We start from the raw sequence: 17,153 nt of genomic DNA, 5'->3' as shown, positions 1-17,153 counted from the left end.
CCAACAGGGGTCTTCACCTAGTCCCCAATTGAGCCCCCCTTCTGGTAAGCTTTCACTAGTGGTAAAGAACCCATCTGCCAATGCAGGAGATGTAAGAGACACGGGTTCCATCCCTGGGTCAAGAAGATCCACTGGAAGAGGACATGGCAACCCACTCCAGTATTCTTCCGTGCACCTTTAAAGTTGTTTGCTGCTCAGGATCACATCTTGATTCCTTGGGTGACTCAAAGTTGAAGTGTTTACAGGAAAGAAAATCCTTTTTACACAGATTTTACATAGTTTCTCTTTTTTACTTAGTGTTTCAAACATATTAGACAAAACATAAGTATGGAAGAGATCTGGGCGTTATGGATTTAAATTATAAGTAAACTATAAACGTTTAATTATGCAGAGTTTTATAACGGAAAAACGTTTTAAAACGGGTCAATGTATGCTTAAACCACTAATCATATTAATATGTAATGAAATTTAAGTGAATTACAACCTGTCTTCCTGGAGTCTCTAGTCATTTAAATTTTTTTTTCTTTTCTTTGAAGCATATAAGCCATAGTAGGTTATAAGGAAAACTGAAGAGATCATTATACTTATTTCCATATTCATTCTAAATGGCTAACTGTATAATCTAATTTCTAGTGAAGACAATTATAAGGAATAACTTTGAGCAGATTAATATTAAAGTTCACATGGTTTACAAATCTCACTATTTAAAAAAGAGGAAAAAGAAAATGCCTTTATCTGACCATCCTCACTGGTGAGTGACCCAGCTGAAAGGTAAGCCTGGAATTATCCAGAAGCAACAATGCTCTGACTTTTCTTCCATTGTTGTAAAACATTCGGTTGAAAAGGCCTGACCTTAGGAACACAGCTTTGAAAGGATCATTCTGAAAACGACTCCTTGGTGAAGCAAACATGTTTACTGGTTTTACAATCACAGATAATGCACGGTGTCCTCTCACACTTTAGGGCAGCTTTGCTCTGCAAATAAGGATTAACCTTATCTTCTGAGTGTAATCTTAGTTTGCATGTTAAAATGCGGACAGGCACTCCTTTTTTATTTTCCTCCTTGGCATGTAGATCTCTGGTATCCTTGCCAGAGGAGTTTCTCACACTGATTTTTCACACTAAGGTCAGTTTCATCTCCAGTGTACAACTGAGCTACACATACTTACTTGTCTTCGAGTCTTATAGATAACTTTTGTCCAAATGGCTCTGCTGCTGAAAAGTCGCTTCAGTCGTGTCCGAATCTGTGCGACCCCATAGACGGAAGCCCACAAGGCTCCCCTGTCCTTGGGATTCTTGAGGCAAGAATACGGGAGTGGGTTGCCATTTCATTCTCCAATACCTGAAAGTGAAAAGTGAAAGTGAAGTCGCACAGACTTCTCCGACTCTTAGTGACCCCATGGACTGCAGCCTACCAGGCTCCTCCGAGCATAGGATTTTCCAGGCAAGAGTACTGGAGTGGGGTGCCATTGCCTTCTCCGCCAAATGGCTCAATACTAGGTAAACAATGAAAATTTTGAGACACTGACAACCTGAGATATCCGGGTTCTTAGCAAGATGCCTTCTCCAAAGAACTATGCTAAGCACTACAGGACGTGTAAGATGAAACAAGAGTCCTGTCCTTCAGGGACGCCTAATACAGTAGCAAAAGCATGGGGTATGACAACAGGAGACCTACAATTGGTCTAAAATCTGCCACCTGTAATCCACGTGACTCTGCGGACGCCGCGTCCTGTATCTGAATTTCTTTATACGTCAAAGCGAAATGTAAACGGAAGGGACACCACGAGGTTCAAACCTAGCTAACAAGAATAACGGAGAAGGCCGTGGCACCCCACTCCAGTACTCTTGCCTGGAAAATCCCATGGACGGCGGAGCCTGGAAGGCTGCAGTCCGTGGGGTCGCTGAGGGTCGGACACGACTGAGCGACTTCACTTTCACTTTTCACTTGCATGCATTGGAGAAGAAAATGGCAACCCACTCCAGTGTTCTTGCCTGGAGACTCCCAGGGACCGGGGGAGCCTGGTGGGCTGCCGTCCATGGGGTCGCACAGAGTCGGACACGACTCAAGCGACTTGGCGGTGGCGGCGGCGGCGGCGGCGGCAGCAGCAGCAGCAGCAACAAGAATAAACAACAATAGTTGGGAAGCACGTGCCTGCAAACCAGAGAAGGATTTTAAAAACATGAGGGACTGCTGCTCCTGATCCAGCGAGGGGTCTGGCCAGGAGGACCAAAAGCCTCCTAACTCGAGTCCCCGGGACAATCCTAGTGATGACTTTCGGAGACGGGGGTCCTAGCCAGGCGAACTGCGCGGTAGAAAAGGCCACCGGCTGTTGGAACGCGATTCGGCAGTAATCTGGACGCAAGACACGCGGCAAGTCGGGGGGGGGGGGCGGGTCGGAGATCGCGGACGCTCGCAGGAGACAACCTCCTTCGAGGCGCCGCCAGGACTCCCGTGAGCCCGAGACTCGGTGACCTGAACTGTCCTTTTTTTCTGCATCCGGGGCTGACCCCAGGATGGGGCGGACGTGCGGGACGCTTCCTGACTCGCGTGTGCGCGCCTACGCAGGTTTGGGGGGCAGAGGAGGGGGGGGGGTGATGGGCGTGGCTATCACGCAGCCACCGGAAGCCGTCCTTTCGTTTCCGGTGGGCGCCCGGCCCACAGCACGAGACCCCAGAATGGCGAGCCGGGGTACGGTCTCGAGGCGCTAGAGGGGTCACGCCGGAGACTGAACTCGCAAGGTCCGCGCGCGCCCGGGGCCTCGCGCCTTCCCGGCACCGCCCCCGGGGGCGCGGGAACCCGCACCTGCCTGCCTCCCCGCGACGGCGTGAGGTGTGGTGACTTGATAGCCGAGCCCAGGAAGAGGGAATTGGCGTCCACGGAAGCCAGAGCTGGGTGGAGGTAATCGAGAAGCTGATTTTCCTTGGGGGTTTGGTCAGGAGAGCGCCGAGAAATCCCGAGCCGTACCCTTAGAGATACCTCACGAGCCGGCGGGGGTGGGGGGAAGGGCGGAAGTTAGCCGGGGCGGGCGGCCTTCTCGATGTCGCTGTGGCTTCTTTGCCGGGCGGCGGGCGGGTCTGAGACCCGGCGATACCTGTTCTCGAGGAGGCCGGTACTCAGGCAGGCACCTACAGTCATATCTAACCTCCGGAAGCAAACTTCTGGACACCGTGTGGAAACAAAACCCAGGGTTGCTGCTGAAGTAGACTCCGGGGGCTGCTGGTGCGTGGAGAGCTTTTGGTACTTTGGACCCAGAAGGTGGAGGTGGGCCATAGGGCGGAAAGGCCTACCAGGGCACCCAGCGAAACTTGCCCGTTTCTGCTGGCTTATGCGCATATTACTGGTGAACTTGAAAGTCGCGCAGTTGTGTCCAACTCTTTGCGAATGCAGTCCGTGGAATTCTCCAGGCCAGAACACTGGGGAAACTGTAGCGTTTCCCGTCTCCAGGGGATCTTCCCAACCCAGGGGTCGAACCTAGGTCTCCCACATTGTGGGCGGGTTCTTTACCACCTGAGCCACAAAGGGGAAGTGCCAAGAATACTGGAGTGGGTGGCCTATCCCTTCTGCAGCAATTCTTCCCGGTCTAGGAATCGAACTGGGGTCTCCTGCGTTGCGTTGCAGGCGGATTCTTTACTCAAACTGAACTAGCAGGGAAGCTCCGAGCAAGAGGTCATTTCCGCCTCCAAGACAGTAGTTTGTGCTGACAGAGAAGCGCAGGCAGCGTCCCTGTACCTCTCGAGCCATTTCTTTGAACACCTGTGGCTTCCTTGAAAGAGCCTTGTTGTCGTTTCTCTTGGGTCACCTCTGAGAAAATGAGACTCTCAAGGCCATCGTCAGCCTTGTTTAAAAACCTCTCATGACCCTGAGGAAATACCAAGTCCAGACAAGGGTTACCTTTTCTAGGACCTTTCTTGTTTCCGAACAACCTTTATCGTCCCTGTTTCTCCGTGTGTGTGTGTGTGTGTGTGTGTGTGTGTTTTAAGAGTGTGACGTTTGGATATCTTGGAAACAAAGCCAGCTGTCAGTTTTTCTAGTAAAGTGAGCAGAAATTTTCATACACAGGTAGAAAGGGGCTGCTGCTGCTGCTGCTAAGTCGCTTCAGTCGTGTCCGACTCTGTTGGGACCCCATGCACGGCAGCCCACCAGGCTCCTCCGTCCATGGGATTCTCCAGGCAAGAGTACTGGAGTGGGGTGCCATAGCCTTCTCCGCCAAATGGCTCAATGCTTAGGTAAAGGATGAAAATTTGGAGACACTGACAACCTGAGATATCCGGGTTCTTAGCAAGATGCCTTCTCCAAAGAACTATGCTAAGCACTACAGGACGTGTAAGATGAAACAAGAGTCCTGTCCTTCAGGGACGCCTAATACAGTAGCAAAAGCATGGGGTATGACAACAGGAGACCTACAATTGGTCTAAAATCTGCCACCTGTAATCCACGTGACTCTGCGGACGCCGCGTCCTGTATCTGAATTTCTTTATACGTCAAAGCGAAATGTAAACGGAAGGGACACCACGAGGTTCAAACCTAGCTAACAAGAATAACGGAGAAGGCCGTGGCACCCCACTCCAGTACTCTTGCCTGGAAAATCCCATGGACGGCGGAGCCTGGAAGGCTGCAGTCCGTGGGGTCGCTGAGGGTCGGACACGACTGAGCGACTTCACTTTCACTTTTCACTTGCATGCATTGGAGAAGAAAATGGCAACCCACTCCAGTGTTCTTGCCTGGAGACTCCCAGGGACCGGGGGAGCCTGGTGGGCTGCCGTCCATGGGGTCGCACAGAGTCGGACACGACTCAAGCGACTTGGCGGTGGCGGCGGCGGCGGCGGCAGCAGCAGCAGCAGCAACAAGAATAAACAACAATAGTTGGGAAGCACGTGCCTGCAAACCAGAGAAGGATTTTAAAAACATGAGGGACTGCTGCTCCTGATCCAGCGAGGGGTCTGGCCAGGAGGACCAAAAGCCTCCTAACTCGAGTCCCCGGGACAATCCTAGTGATGACTTTCGGAGACGGGGGTCCTAGCCAGGCGAACTGCGCGGTAGAAAAGGCCACCGGCTGTTGGAACGCGATTCGGCAGTAATCTGGACGCAAGACACGCGGCAAGTCGGGGGGGGGGCGGGGGGGTCGGAGATCGCGGACGCTCGCAGGAGACAACCTCCTTCGCGTCGCCGCCAGGACTCCCGTGAGCCCGAGACTCGGTGACCTGAACTGTCCTTTTTTTCTGCATCCGGGGCTGACCCCAGGATGGGGCGGACGTGCGGGACGCTTCCTGACTCGCGTGTGCGCGCCTACGCAGGTTTGGGGGGCAGAGGAGGCGGGGGGGGGTGATGGGCGTGGCTATCACGCAGCCACCGGAAGCCGTCCTTTCGTTTCCGGTGGGCGCCCGGCCCACAGCACGAGACCCCAGAATGGCGAGCCGGGGTACGGTCTCGAGGCGCTAGAGGGGTCACGCCGGAGACTGAACTCGCAAGGTCCGCGCGCGCCCGGGGCCTCGCGCCTTCCCGGCACCGCCCCCGGGGGCGCGGGAACCCGCACCTGCCTGCCTCCCCGCGACGGCGTGAGGTGTGATGACTTGATAGCCGAGCCCAGGAAGAGGGAATTGGCGTCCACGGAAGCCAGAGCTGGGTGGAGGTAATCGAGAAGCTGATTTTCCTTGGGGGTTTGGTCAGGAGAGCGCCGAGAAATCCCGAGCCGTACCCTTAGAGATACCTCACGAGCCGGCGGGGGTGGGGGGAAGGGCGGAAGTTAGCCGGGGCGGGCGGCCTTCTCGATGTCGCTGTGGCTTCTTTGCCGGGCGGCGGGCGGGTCTGAGACCCGGCGATACCTGTTCTCGAGGAGGCCGGTACTCAGGCAGGCACCTACAGTCATATCTAACCTCCGGAAGCAAACTTCTGGACACCGTGTGGAAACAAAACCCAGGGTTGCTGCTGAAGTAGACTCCGGGGGCTGCTGGTGCGTGGAGAGCTTTTGGTACTTTGGACCCAGAAGGTGGAGGTGGGCCATAGGGCGGAAAGGCCTACCAGGGCACCCAGCGAAACTTGCCCGTTTCTGCTGGCTTATGCGCATATTACTGGTGAACTTGAAAGTCGCGCAGTTGTGTCCAACTCTTTGCGAATGCAGTCCGTGGAATTCTCCAGGCCAGAACACTGGGGAAACTGTAGCGTTTCCCGTCTCCAGGGGATCTTCCCAACCCAGGGGTCGAACCTAGGTCTCCCACATTGTGGGCGGGTTCTTTACCACCTGAGCCACAAAGGGGAAGTGCCAAGAATACTGGAGTGGGTGGCCTATCCCTTCTGCAGCAATTCTTCCCGGTCTAGGAATCGAACTGGGGTCTCCTGCGTTGCGTTGCAGGCGGATTCTTTACTCAAACTGAACTAGCAGGGAAGCTCCGAGCAAGAGGTCATTTCCGCCTCCAAGACAGTAGTTTGTGCTGACAGAGAAGCGCAGGCAGCGTCCCTGTACCTCTCGAGCCATTTCTTTGAACACCTGTGGCTTCCTTGAAAGAGCCTTGTTGTCGTTTCTCTTGGGTCACCTCTGAGAAAATGAGACTCTCAAGGCCATCGTCAGCCTTGTTTAAAAACCTCTCATGACCCTGAGGAAATACCAAGTCCAGACAAGGGTTACCTTTTCTAGGACCTTTCTTGTTTCCGAACAACCTTTATCGTCCCTGTTTCTCCGTGTGTGTGTGTGTGTGTGTGTGTTTTAAGAGTGTGACGTTTGGATATCTTGGAAACAAAGCCAGCTGTCAGTTTTTCTAGTAAAGTGAGCAGAAATTTTCATACACAGGTAGAAAGGGGCTGCTGCTGTTGCTGCTGCTGCTTCTAAGTCGCTTGAGTGGTGTCCGACTCTGTGGGACCCCATGGACGGCAGCCCACCAGGCTCCCCCCTCCCTGGGATTCTCCAGGCAAGAGTACTGGAGTGGGGTGCCATTGCCTTCTGTGAACAAGGGGCACAGTGACATTCATATGTGTTCCCAGGAGGTCCCAAAGAAGCAGTGTTAATGGCATCTAATAGCTTAGAGGGGGAAACTTGCTGAAAGGAATAAGGTTACTTTTTCTCTATTTTTTTCTGATCTGGTGTCTCAGTTTCACTTCAAGTATTAATATGATGTGAAAGAGAATCTAGATGTTCTATGGAGCAAAGGAATCATTCTGCATAAAAGGTGAAGGGACAGAGCATTTGTCCCTCATCTCACTGAGGATAAGAAACTGGAATGATCTATTAAAATGTAGAGAAAGTCAAATACCCCCGTTTTTAAAGGTGGGACAGGAAGTGCACAGATTAAGTATTGGATAACATCAAAGCTCCTTTTAGCAAATGCGTGTAAGTTTTTTCTTCCTCAACCTTAAAGAAAACGTGATGAACTAACATTTGTCTTTCCAGAGTTGTATATTTGTTTCAAAGTTGGGTAACAGAGGAAAGGTTGAAAACATGTCCTGAGTCTTGAGCCTTCACGAGTGGCAGTTAATTTTAAAGAGGAGGCAGAACGGTTACTTTCTCTTCCTCCTTTTCTGATAACTTTCTGTTCTTCTTCTCTGATAAGTAAGTAAATGTGCGTCATGTGGCTTTCTTCTTGACGTGTACTTTTTTTTCCCTCCCCTCTCTCAGTGCCCTTGGGGAGAAGATCCACTCATTGGTTTTGTACCAAAGCTGACAAGGCCTCAGTTATCAGGTGGCCCAGGAGGATGTCACAAATAGAAGAAAAGCTGTTCCCAGAGCAAATAATGATGAGCCCTGTGAAGGCGCCTGCATGCTTGTACCCACATGTGGAGGTTTTACAGGGGACTAAGAGGTCTGTGAAAGAGAGTTCCAATAAGAGTAAGAAATCCAGCCCACAGATGGGCAGTCTTCATCCTGAGAGTGCTCGCCAGCACTTCCGGAGCTTCTGTTACCATGACACACCTGGACCGTATGAGGCTGTCAGCCAACTGCAGGAATTATGCTCTCAGTGGCTGAGGCCAGAGATCCACTCAAAAGAGCAAATCTTGGAGTTGCTGGTGCTGGAGCAGTTCCTGGACGTTCTGCCCAGTCATATCCAGAACTGGGTGCAGAAGTATCATCCACAGAACGTCAAAGAGGCTGTGGCCCTGGTAGACCGCTTTCACAGAGAATGTGGTGGAATAAGCAATGAGGTGAGCAGAAAGATTCTTACATGTACACTGTGAAAGAGGGTGAAAGTGGGGTCAATAATTGGAGAATGAGATGGATTAAGTCACTCTTCTGTTGTTCCTTTAGAATAACTAAGTGCAATCTGAAATCACAGGCTTGCAGTGACAGCTTCCAGGTTGGGGAGTTCCTGAGAGTCTTTTCCTGGCCTTAGAAAAAGAAATGCACTTTGCCCTCTTTAGGGCCAGGGTGAATTGAAGGTGGTGGGCCTGGCCTAGCATGGCCAAGGAGACAGGACTTAGCAGCCAAGAAATAAAAGGCAAGAAAATGCTAGGAAGGGAGGAAAAAACCTCCAAATGCAGGGTTTTAAAGGTCAAAGGCAGGAGAGTGTAGCAGCCAAAGTATAAATCAAACCTTTCTGGGGAGACTGCAAAGAAAGAGAAGAAATGGAAAGAGAAAAGGGGAAAAAGGATCAGAAACAAGATATAAGCTCACAGTAAAATGGAGAAAATCAGAATGCTGAGGCGTGGTGCTCTCTGGGCTGGGAACACACATCGCAGGGCCAGGAGAAAAGCGTCTCCGTGGCCTGCCTTCATGCTTTGCCTTGGCTTTGCTGGTGAGTAGGTAACCAGGTCTGCCCTGGGGAGATGGCAGCCTACTTCTCCTTGAGAGCCCCGCCTTGAGGAGCACAAGTGTCTTATACACCTGAAGTGTATGGCGGAAAGTTGAATCCAGCTCTTCCCCCATTTTTTCCTCCGCTGCATCCCCTTTGTCCATGAAATTGTTCCCTGGACGTGGGAGGATTGGAAAATCCAACTGACAGAAAACTCTCTTTTATTCATTTTCTTATTCTTTAGAGGAAACTAGAAAATAAAAGTCCACTAAATCAAGGATCCAAGTCTAGAAAGCAAGAGATTGGAGGCAGTGAGAGAACAGGCAGCCTACCCCTACCCTGCTCTTGGCCTGAGCTGTGGCTGTCCAAGGAGGTGTGGAGGCAAGCAAGTCATAGCTTCTCTCATTTTAATCTGATTTTCCCAGATCATGTGTACAGTTCCTTGTGAGAAAATCATGGCGCAATATCTCTTCATTTTTAAAAATTTCCTTACACACTCCCCAAACCTGGACTCTACTCTTGTTTGTTCTTCCATCACCACCCCAAAACCAAAAGCTCTTTTCTAATGAGGATGGGGGTTATTTTTAGGTCACAACCCACCAACTGGGAAATGACACAGCGCTCTTGGGAGGAACAGCAGTGGCCCCAGGCTTTAAGTGGAAGCCAGCAGAGCCCCAACCAATGGGTGTGTTCCAGGGAGAAAGTTCGAATGTATACCAGGTACTGCAGGAGCCGCGCTGGAATACTCACAAAGAAAGCCAGCCTGTGGATGAAGGAGGTGAGGAGTTTCATCATCATTATCTTCTCCTGGGAGCTGTGATAGTAATTGGTTCAGGGAGCATTCCATGGGAATTTTCCAGGTGCCCAGTCATGCTTTCAGTTAGGATGACTGTCTAGTGGGAGTACAGTAGGTCCGTGGTGGGTGAAGGTGAAGGCCATTCTGGGGTACAGAAGCATCCAAACCACAGAACCCTGGTATTCACAATGTGGACCTTTCTCTATAGAAATTTGAGAGGGGAGAAGAAGGTAGAGCAAGGACAAGGCGGGGGTTTGGGGTCATCTCACCATTAGAAGTTAGAGGAGAAATTGGGATCAGAAATGGGCTGTCAGTGGCAGAATGGGAAGAGAATTGTACACCAGGAAAAAAGTGATAAAAGAAATCTCCCATGTTTCCCACCAAGGTTTTAATTTTCAAACACCTCTAATGCTTGCCTAGTTCAGTGAACATTTTCTTTAATGAGAGGAAAAGCAGTGGATTTCCTTTCATTTAATGAAAACTGGGAACCAGTTCTATGGAGTGGTGGCTTTTTGGTTCTAATTTATGAGAAGGCCACTTGTGGTGCACATGTGTGAGCTCGCGTGTGCACACACACACGTGAAGGTGAGCTGTCTTTACTGAGGGAGTCCTAAACTGTAGAAGTTGGTTTGGGGTATTCATAAACAGAAAATATATTCTTTTTTCTGGCTCCTTCCCCACAGCTGTGCCTGCTGAAGAGAGTCCAACCTTTTCTGAGGAGAAAAGCACCCCAAGCTGCAAGTTGGCATCTAAGCTCACCTTGCCTAAGTCCCAGGTGAGCTGTACTTTACAAGCATTTTCAGGCAGCCTGAATGTGGCCTTGTCTGCTTTTCTCTGCTGCCCATGATCCTGCCTTACACAGCAGATGTTCTGAGGCACATTAGCCCCGGGTGTTCCCTAGACAACTAGGATTGGCGCTGTGGGATTGGGCACCTCCCAAGCCGTGTACTGATCTCTTGGGCACCTTTCCTGTTCTCTCACTCCTTTTCCCTTGAATCTTCTCTTAACGTTTTTGGTAACTGGCCTCCCATGTAATTCAGAAATGAGTGATAGGACGGCTTCTGTTGTAGCGAGTACTGAACTACAGCTTACTCTCTTCTCTAGAGTCCATTGACATTTGAAGATGTGGCCTTGTATTTTTCCGAGGAAGAATGGAGAATAATGACCCCTGAACAGAAAACCCTCTACTTTGATGTAATGGGAGAACTCTATGAGGATGTCACCTTTCTAGGTAAAGAGTCTTCCTTTCCTTTGTACAGCAATTGAGCAATCTGTTACATCCTCAGTTCGTGGAAAATGCACACCTGTGAGAGTGTCCCAGTGTCCCAGCAGTGGGTTGGTTCTCAGCTTGATGGTGTGAGGGGAGAGGGAAGGCAGATCCAGATCACCTGGAGAGCTTTTTACAGATACACATCTTTCTCCTAAGTAGACTGCTTGATCTATCATACTCTTGCCCTACCCTGCAAGCCCACTCTTGCCAGATCTTTTCCATGTCCGTAGAAAGCACAGTTTACCCAGTTGTTCAGGCCCCAAAACTCTCAGTTATCCTTTTTTCCAGTCCTTTGGTTATTCCCTACCCCCCAGCCAATCAGGGAGCAAGTACTCTTAACTCTGTCTTCAAAAGAGCTCCTGAATACAACCATGTCTCAACCTCTTCTGCTCTTACCATCCTGGTCTCCGCCGCCTCATCTCTAACCAGGTCTGCTGGAATACCACAGGACTCCTGTCCCACGACGTTTCCGTGTGTCCTTAGGGTTAGGTCCTAGCTTCCTCATTGCACATCCAGCCACAGCCACGGTAGAATATAAAGAAGATACTGAGTTTAAGATTCTGCCCATTTAAATGTTTAGAGTAAATAAAAGTATAGAGAGTTATTCACTTTTTCTGAAAATAGTCTGGAATTTAGATGGCAGTCCATGACCTCCAAGTTTTATTCTCAGAGTGTTATCATTGCACCCTAAACTTAAAGTGATCTGTTTAGCACAAGGGCAAGAACCATAGACCCAACGTCCCTAAGAGTTCGAGGACATTCTTGGAGAGTCTCTTTGAGGTAAACATACATATAGGAAGAGGAGAAAATTCCTTAATAGGAGCCTTTATAAAGGCTTAACAATTTTAAGATTTTGTTCCTCTATATTTTTAAAAATTAACCTCTTTATTGACTGACTTGTAGATTCACATGCATATTTAAAATGTAACACAAAGAACCCATATACACTTTACCCATTTTCCTCAGTGATAACTTTTGCAAACGTACATGATGTCACAACCAGGATAATAAAGTGGGTACAGTCCACTGACCTTATTCATATTTTCATTTTTCTTGTATTCATTGGTGGGTGTGTATGTATTTAGTTATATAAGATTTGATCACGTGGAGGTTTGTATATTCACCACCCCAATGCAGATCCATTACCACAAGGATCCTTCCTGTTGCCCTTTTATCAATACAACAACACACCCTTCCCTCCCACACCCTACCTCGTCACCAACCTGTGCCAACCACTGATCTGCTTACAGTTTTTAAAAATTTTGTCATTTCAAAAATACAGCTTTGGGAGATTAACTTTTCTCCTTCACAATAATTCCCTGGAAATTCATCTAAGTTATTGTGTGTATCAGTAGTTCATTCATTTTTACTGCTGAGAAGTGTTCTGTAATATTGATAAACCATTGAAAGATATTTTTGCTGTCTTCAGTCTTGGGCTATTGTGAATAAAGCTGCCATGAACATTCCTGTACAGAATTTTGTGTAGAGATGGTAAGTTTGCGTTTCTCTGGGATAGAGAGTGAAAGAGTGAAATTGCCGTTTCATATGGTAATCAGATGTTGAATGCTAAACTGGTTTTCAGAGTGGCTGCATCATTTGACCTTCCTAGCCAGCAATGGATGTGATCGTTTGTCCACATTCTTGCCATTGTTTAATAGTATTACCACTTAAAAATTTTTTGGCTTTCTGTTCAGTATGTAATGTTATCTCATTGTGGCTTGGACTTGCATTTCGCTAATAGCTGATGATATGTAGTTTTTCATGTGCTTATTTGCCATCTTTATATTATCTTCAGTGGAACGGCCTTTGCCATGGTTTTCATTTGGTTGTTTTTTAAGTGTTGAATTTTGAGAGTTCTTGTATAGATTGTAGTGCTTTCTAGCGTATATGGTTTGCAAGTAGTTTCCCCAAGTCTGTATATTTTTCTTTTTATCCGCTTCCCATGGGTTTCCACAGAGTAAGTTTTTTATTTTGATGCCCAGTTTTTCACTTTTCTTTTTACTGATTGTATGTTTGCTATCAGGGCAAGCCATAGATCCCTAAAATTTTCTAAGTTTTTCCTAAAAGTTTTTTAAGTTTGCATTTAAGTCTGTGATTCATATTGAGTAGATTCTATATAAGATACGAAATTTAGATTGAAGCTCATTTGTTTTTTTGCCTGTGTAGGTCCAGTTGCTTCAGCCTTGTTTATTGAAAAGGCTGGCCTTCCTCCATTGAATTGCTTTTGCACTTTGGTCAAAATCAGTTGGGCATACTTGTGTATCTGTTTTGTTCCATCGAGTTATGTGTGAGTCTTTCTTCCCACTTTATTCTTTTGTCAAGATTAATTTTATTTTAAGCTATGCTAGGGCCTGTCCCTTTCCATGTAAAGTTTAGAATACGCTTACCTATAAGAAACTTTTTTGGAATTTTGCTAGAAATAACATTAAACTACATGTGAATTTGAGGAGGAATGATCTCTTTACTGTGTTGATTTTTCCAAACAGTGAACACAGTATGTTTTTCAAGTTTTCTTCGATTTCTTTCATCGTTTAAAAAATGTTACCTACTTACCTATTTTGGCTACACTGGGTCTTTTCTACTTTGTGGAATATGTGTCTAGTGACAGCTTAATTTTCAGAGCCTTTATGTTATTTTGGTCTTCTCGATTTATGTGGTACTGCTGGGATTCCCATGTGCTCCTGCTCATGCTGCCAGAGAGTGAGGAATGAGGAAGATCTTTACTTAGGCTAGAGTGTCTCTCAGTGGGAATCTCTGACCCATAGGGATGAAGAGGCTTCCTGGGGCCGGCTGCTAGTGGCTGGTTAGCTAGGTCCATCTTGCTAGTTCTGCATGACCAATCTTACGTCTCCGATTGGAGTTCTGATGTTGTCAGATGGTTTCCCGTTTCCGATTGCGGATGGAGTGAGCCTATTCAGGTAGCCTTCTGTTGCTCGGTTGAGATTTGGAAAACACGAGATCTGGGTTGCCTACATTTTTGGATGTGGGGATGTAAGATACCTACTGTGTTACTCTTCCAGTCCTGGAGTCCCAAACCATTTTGCCTTCCTCTTACCACTTTATAGAATTCTCTGTTCATTGTATCTTGCATTCTTAAATGGATTTGTAGTCGTGCCCAGAAAGGAAGACCAGGGAAAAATGGGTCTGTGCCATTTTGTCCAGATTGGACCAAAAATCCCTTGTTTCCTGTATTTTTAAAAAGCTGTCAGCATTGATTTTTCTTCCATGCCGACAGTTTTCTTGTTCTGTGAAACAGATGGCTGATTCTTCTGTTTATTCCAACAGGGTTAAAGCTCACAAATGACACTGGAAATGACCCACCTGTATCTCTTCCTACATTAGAGATACAACCATCAGGATGCGAAGTATTAGGAAAGGCCACAATGAAAGATGCTGAGACAACAGTGGGCAATGAAAATCACGGTGATACATGCAGGGTACGGAAACGACCTCGCAGTCCCGCAGCCCCAGCTCTCGCCAGCCACTTCGTGCCTGGTGACAAACTGCACTGAAACTCTCAAAACGGGCCCTTTCCATGAAACTCAAGGAAATTATCTGAGTGCAGCCAACCTGTTGTTTCACTTTAGCCTAAGGAGGGAGCAGAAGGAAGAAATTTTTCATTAGAAACATGAATGATTGACCCTGACCGAAAAGGTAGGAGGCCAGAGGTTGGACTTGCGGGCTGGAGGGAGGCTGTTGCCATGGCATCTACATATCCAGCCCCTGGGGGGCTTGGGGGAGGAAGAGACCCGTGGAAGCCAGCCTGGAAAGCTGCCAAGCCAAGAGCAGGCAAGGCAGGGTGCACACAGGCCCTCTGGACAACCTTGTCATATTTCCAACTTGGGGATGAGAGGCAGCTTCCTGGGCATCTCGGAGGGTCAGCCCATCACCTCGGCCCATGGCCCCGGTAGTGTCACCTGAACACGGGGGAATGGAGGGAAATGGCCCTGGAGAGGCCCTGAGAAAGCCCTAGAAGAGAGCGGATGCTGGCCCCCTTGTCCTCCACCCCTCGAGAGGCAGCCTGGACGGATGGTTGTGTTCTTGGCCCAAGCCCAGGTCTGTCACTTTCTCAGCCCTTCACAAGACTTCCTCCTGGCGGGTCTCTGGGACTGCTCTCTGCCTGCTCCCGCTGTCTCTCTTGCTCCTCGCCACCCTCCAAAGCTTTGCATCAGGGGACAGGGAAGAGAGGGAAATACGTGTTCCTCCCAGCCCTGCCCCATCTCAGCCACGCTCCCTCCACCTCCTACCAGTGCCCTCCTGGTGCCACAGAATGCGCTGCTCCAGTCCTGGACAGCCTCCAGCAGCCCCTGTGTCCCAAAGGATTTGGGAAAGTGGGGGTCTCCTTGAGTGGCGGGCAGCTGTCAGGCCGGGGTGGGAGAGCAGATGGAAAAGAGGCTTGTAGGGTAGGCAACAACTGGGGAGACGGGGACATCTCTGGGTGAAGAGGCAACTCTCAAGTCCCCATGTTTTTCTTGCAGGAACTGGTTTTATAGAAGGTGAACCGCCCCTTCCGTGGTCTTGTCCAGAGAGTCAAATCCCTGCCTGGGGCACCCCTGACCCTAGAGTTGCCTGGGGAGCACCCGAGAAAATTGCCTGACCCCTCGAAGAGAGGCAGGGCCTTCCAGGTGGAGAGCCCGAGGGAAGGGGTGGCCTGGTGATCCAGTACTGGCATGGGGAAGGAAGGATGGAGCTAGAGACACTCTGGTGGAGCAGGTTCTCCCCACCTGCTGGGCTCTGGGAAGGGAGACATTTGCCCTTGTGACATAGATCAGAAGTGGGGGAGCTGAACCTGCCTCTGGGTCTGCACTGCCTACCTGCCCCCCAGTCTCTGGGAGACCTGGCACAGTGGGATGGGGGAGGGGAGCACAGGCTCCCAAGAGATCTAGAGAGAGAGAGAGGCCCGTGGCAGGGAAGGTGAGAGCAAGTCACAGGCAAGAACTGGGGGACAGTCTGAGCTGATACGGTCACAGGAGAGATGAGTCCCAGAACCCCCTTGGGGAGCAAGGTCCTTACACACAAACCTCCCCACCCCAACCCAAGCCCCATGCAAGGCTTAACCAGGGGTTCCTTGGTGTTGAGTGCCACAGGCCTCTCAGTTTGGGTGGGGGTGTCGGCTGGCTCCTGGGCCGAGTGTAATAGGAGGGAAGGGATACAAGTGGGTGGGGTGGAGCTGAGACCCACACATGACCCCATGTCTCTGTCTCCAGGCTGCCCCTCCTCCTAGGATCACACAGGAGCATCTGCTCTGGATGGGCCTGCAGCGGTCCTGGCTGTGCTGCTGACTGGTGCACCAGGAGCGGCACTGAGGGGAGCTGGGAGAGGCCCTGGCCCTCACCCCATCCCATATCCACATCTGCCCCCTCACTGATTGCTTGCGGTCCTGGTCCTCAGTTGCTGGGACTAAGAACCACAGCAGCCTGGTTGCCCCTGGGACAGAGGGGCTGAGCCTCACACCATGTGCCCTTCTCAGCCACCCAGGGCCCGGCTGAAGAGCTCTGCCTGCCTCACCCTGAGGCCTGAGGCTGCACCCAGGCTACCACATGCGCCCCGCAGATTCCGCAGACGGAAGGGCGCTGATGGCTTCCTCCCTTGTGCCAAGTTGCCTGGAAACCCCTGGTCCTGGTGGCCCCTCCTCCACCCCAACTGTGTCCCTCCAGGACCACTTCCGGGAGACTGCCAGCCTTTGGACTGCATCCCTGGAGTTCTGAGAGACTGTGACATGGGCTGCAGGGGAGGAGAGGAGCGGAGGACCAGGGGCCTCCTTGGGGCTGATGCATAAATATGTCCTTTTCACGTTTGGATCTCATCCTCCGGGTGACTGGATGCCCAGCTGCAGCCCCTTCCTGGGCCAGCCTGAGAGGACCTGGGGAGGGCACTAGGGAGGGTCTTTACTTAATATGTGCGTGCCTGTGTGTGGGTGTGTGAGTGTGCATGTTGAGTGCATGTGTGAGTGTGGGGATGTGTGTGTGAATTTGCATGTTCATGCATGAGGGCTTGAGTGTGTGAGCGTGGGGATGTGTGTGTGGGTGTATGTGGATGAGTGTATGGGTATGAGTGCAGATGAATGCACGGATGTGTGGTGTGTGAAGGTACGGGTGTGAGAGTGTGAATATACATGTCAGTGTGCATGTGTGAATGCGTGTGTGTGAGTTTGATGCACACATGAGTGGCTGTGCGTTGCAGACGGTGCTGAGCTGTTCAGTGGGTGTGGCGGGGGATGGGCATCCTGTCCCCCCAGGCTCCCAGCTCTGTTGGAGCTGCCTGGCCCTGGAGGCCGCTTCCCAAAGTGGAGAAAGTATTTGGAGATTCAGGCCCGGGCTAGAGACCCATCATCACCTGCAGAGAATCCCCCCTCCCCATGGGGCT

The 17,153-nt window shown here is 50.0% G+C and overlaps 2 protein-coding genes across 6 annotated transcripts in view; both read left to right on the top strand.

Annotated features, from left to right (window-relative positions):
- The window catches only part of LOC113886665 (zinc finger protein 75D-like), a 40,947-nt gene that overhangs the window by 18,640 nt on the left and 5,154 nt on the right, over window positions 1–17,153 (top strand). For 4 of the 5 annotated variants that reach the window (XM_027532969.1, XM_027532973.1, XM_027532972.1 and 1 more), the window contains exons 2-5: window positions 7,611–8,134; window positions 9,310–9,499; window positions 10,201–10,292; window positions 10,622–10,748. In XM_027532969.1, the coding sequence (XP_027388770.1) occupies window positions 7,611–8,134; window positions 9,310–9,499; window positions 10,201–10,292; window positions 10,622–10,748 (933 nt within the window). Of the gene's footprint in view, window positions 1–7,610; window positions 8,135–9,309; window positions 9,500–10,200; window positions 10,293–10,621; window positions 10,749–14,072; window positions 14,442–17,153 lie in introns of all 5 variants that reach the window. The other variant, XR_003509525.1, reaches the window with a different exon arrangement.
- LOC113886666 (zinc finger protein 75D-like) overlaps window positions 1–17,153 on the top strand; it is a 107,834-nt gene that overhangs the window by 85,695 nt on the left and 4,986 nt on the right. The window lies entirely within an intron of this gene.

The sequence above is a fragment of the Bos indicus x Bos taurus genome, chromosome X, assembly GCF_003369695.1.
Source record: "Bos indicus x Bos taurus breed Angus x Brahman F1 hybrid chromosome X, Bos_hybrid_MaternalHap_v2.0, whole genome shotgun sequence".
Classification (NCBI taxonomy): Eukaryota; Metazoa; Chordata; class Mammalia; order Artiodactyla; family Bovidae; genus Bos; species Bos indicus x Bos taurus.
This window is presented reverse-complemented; position numbering and strand designations above follow the sequence as displayed.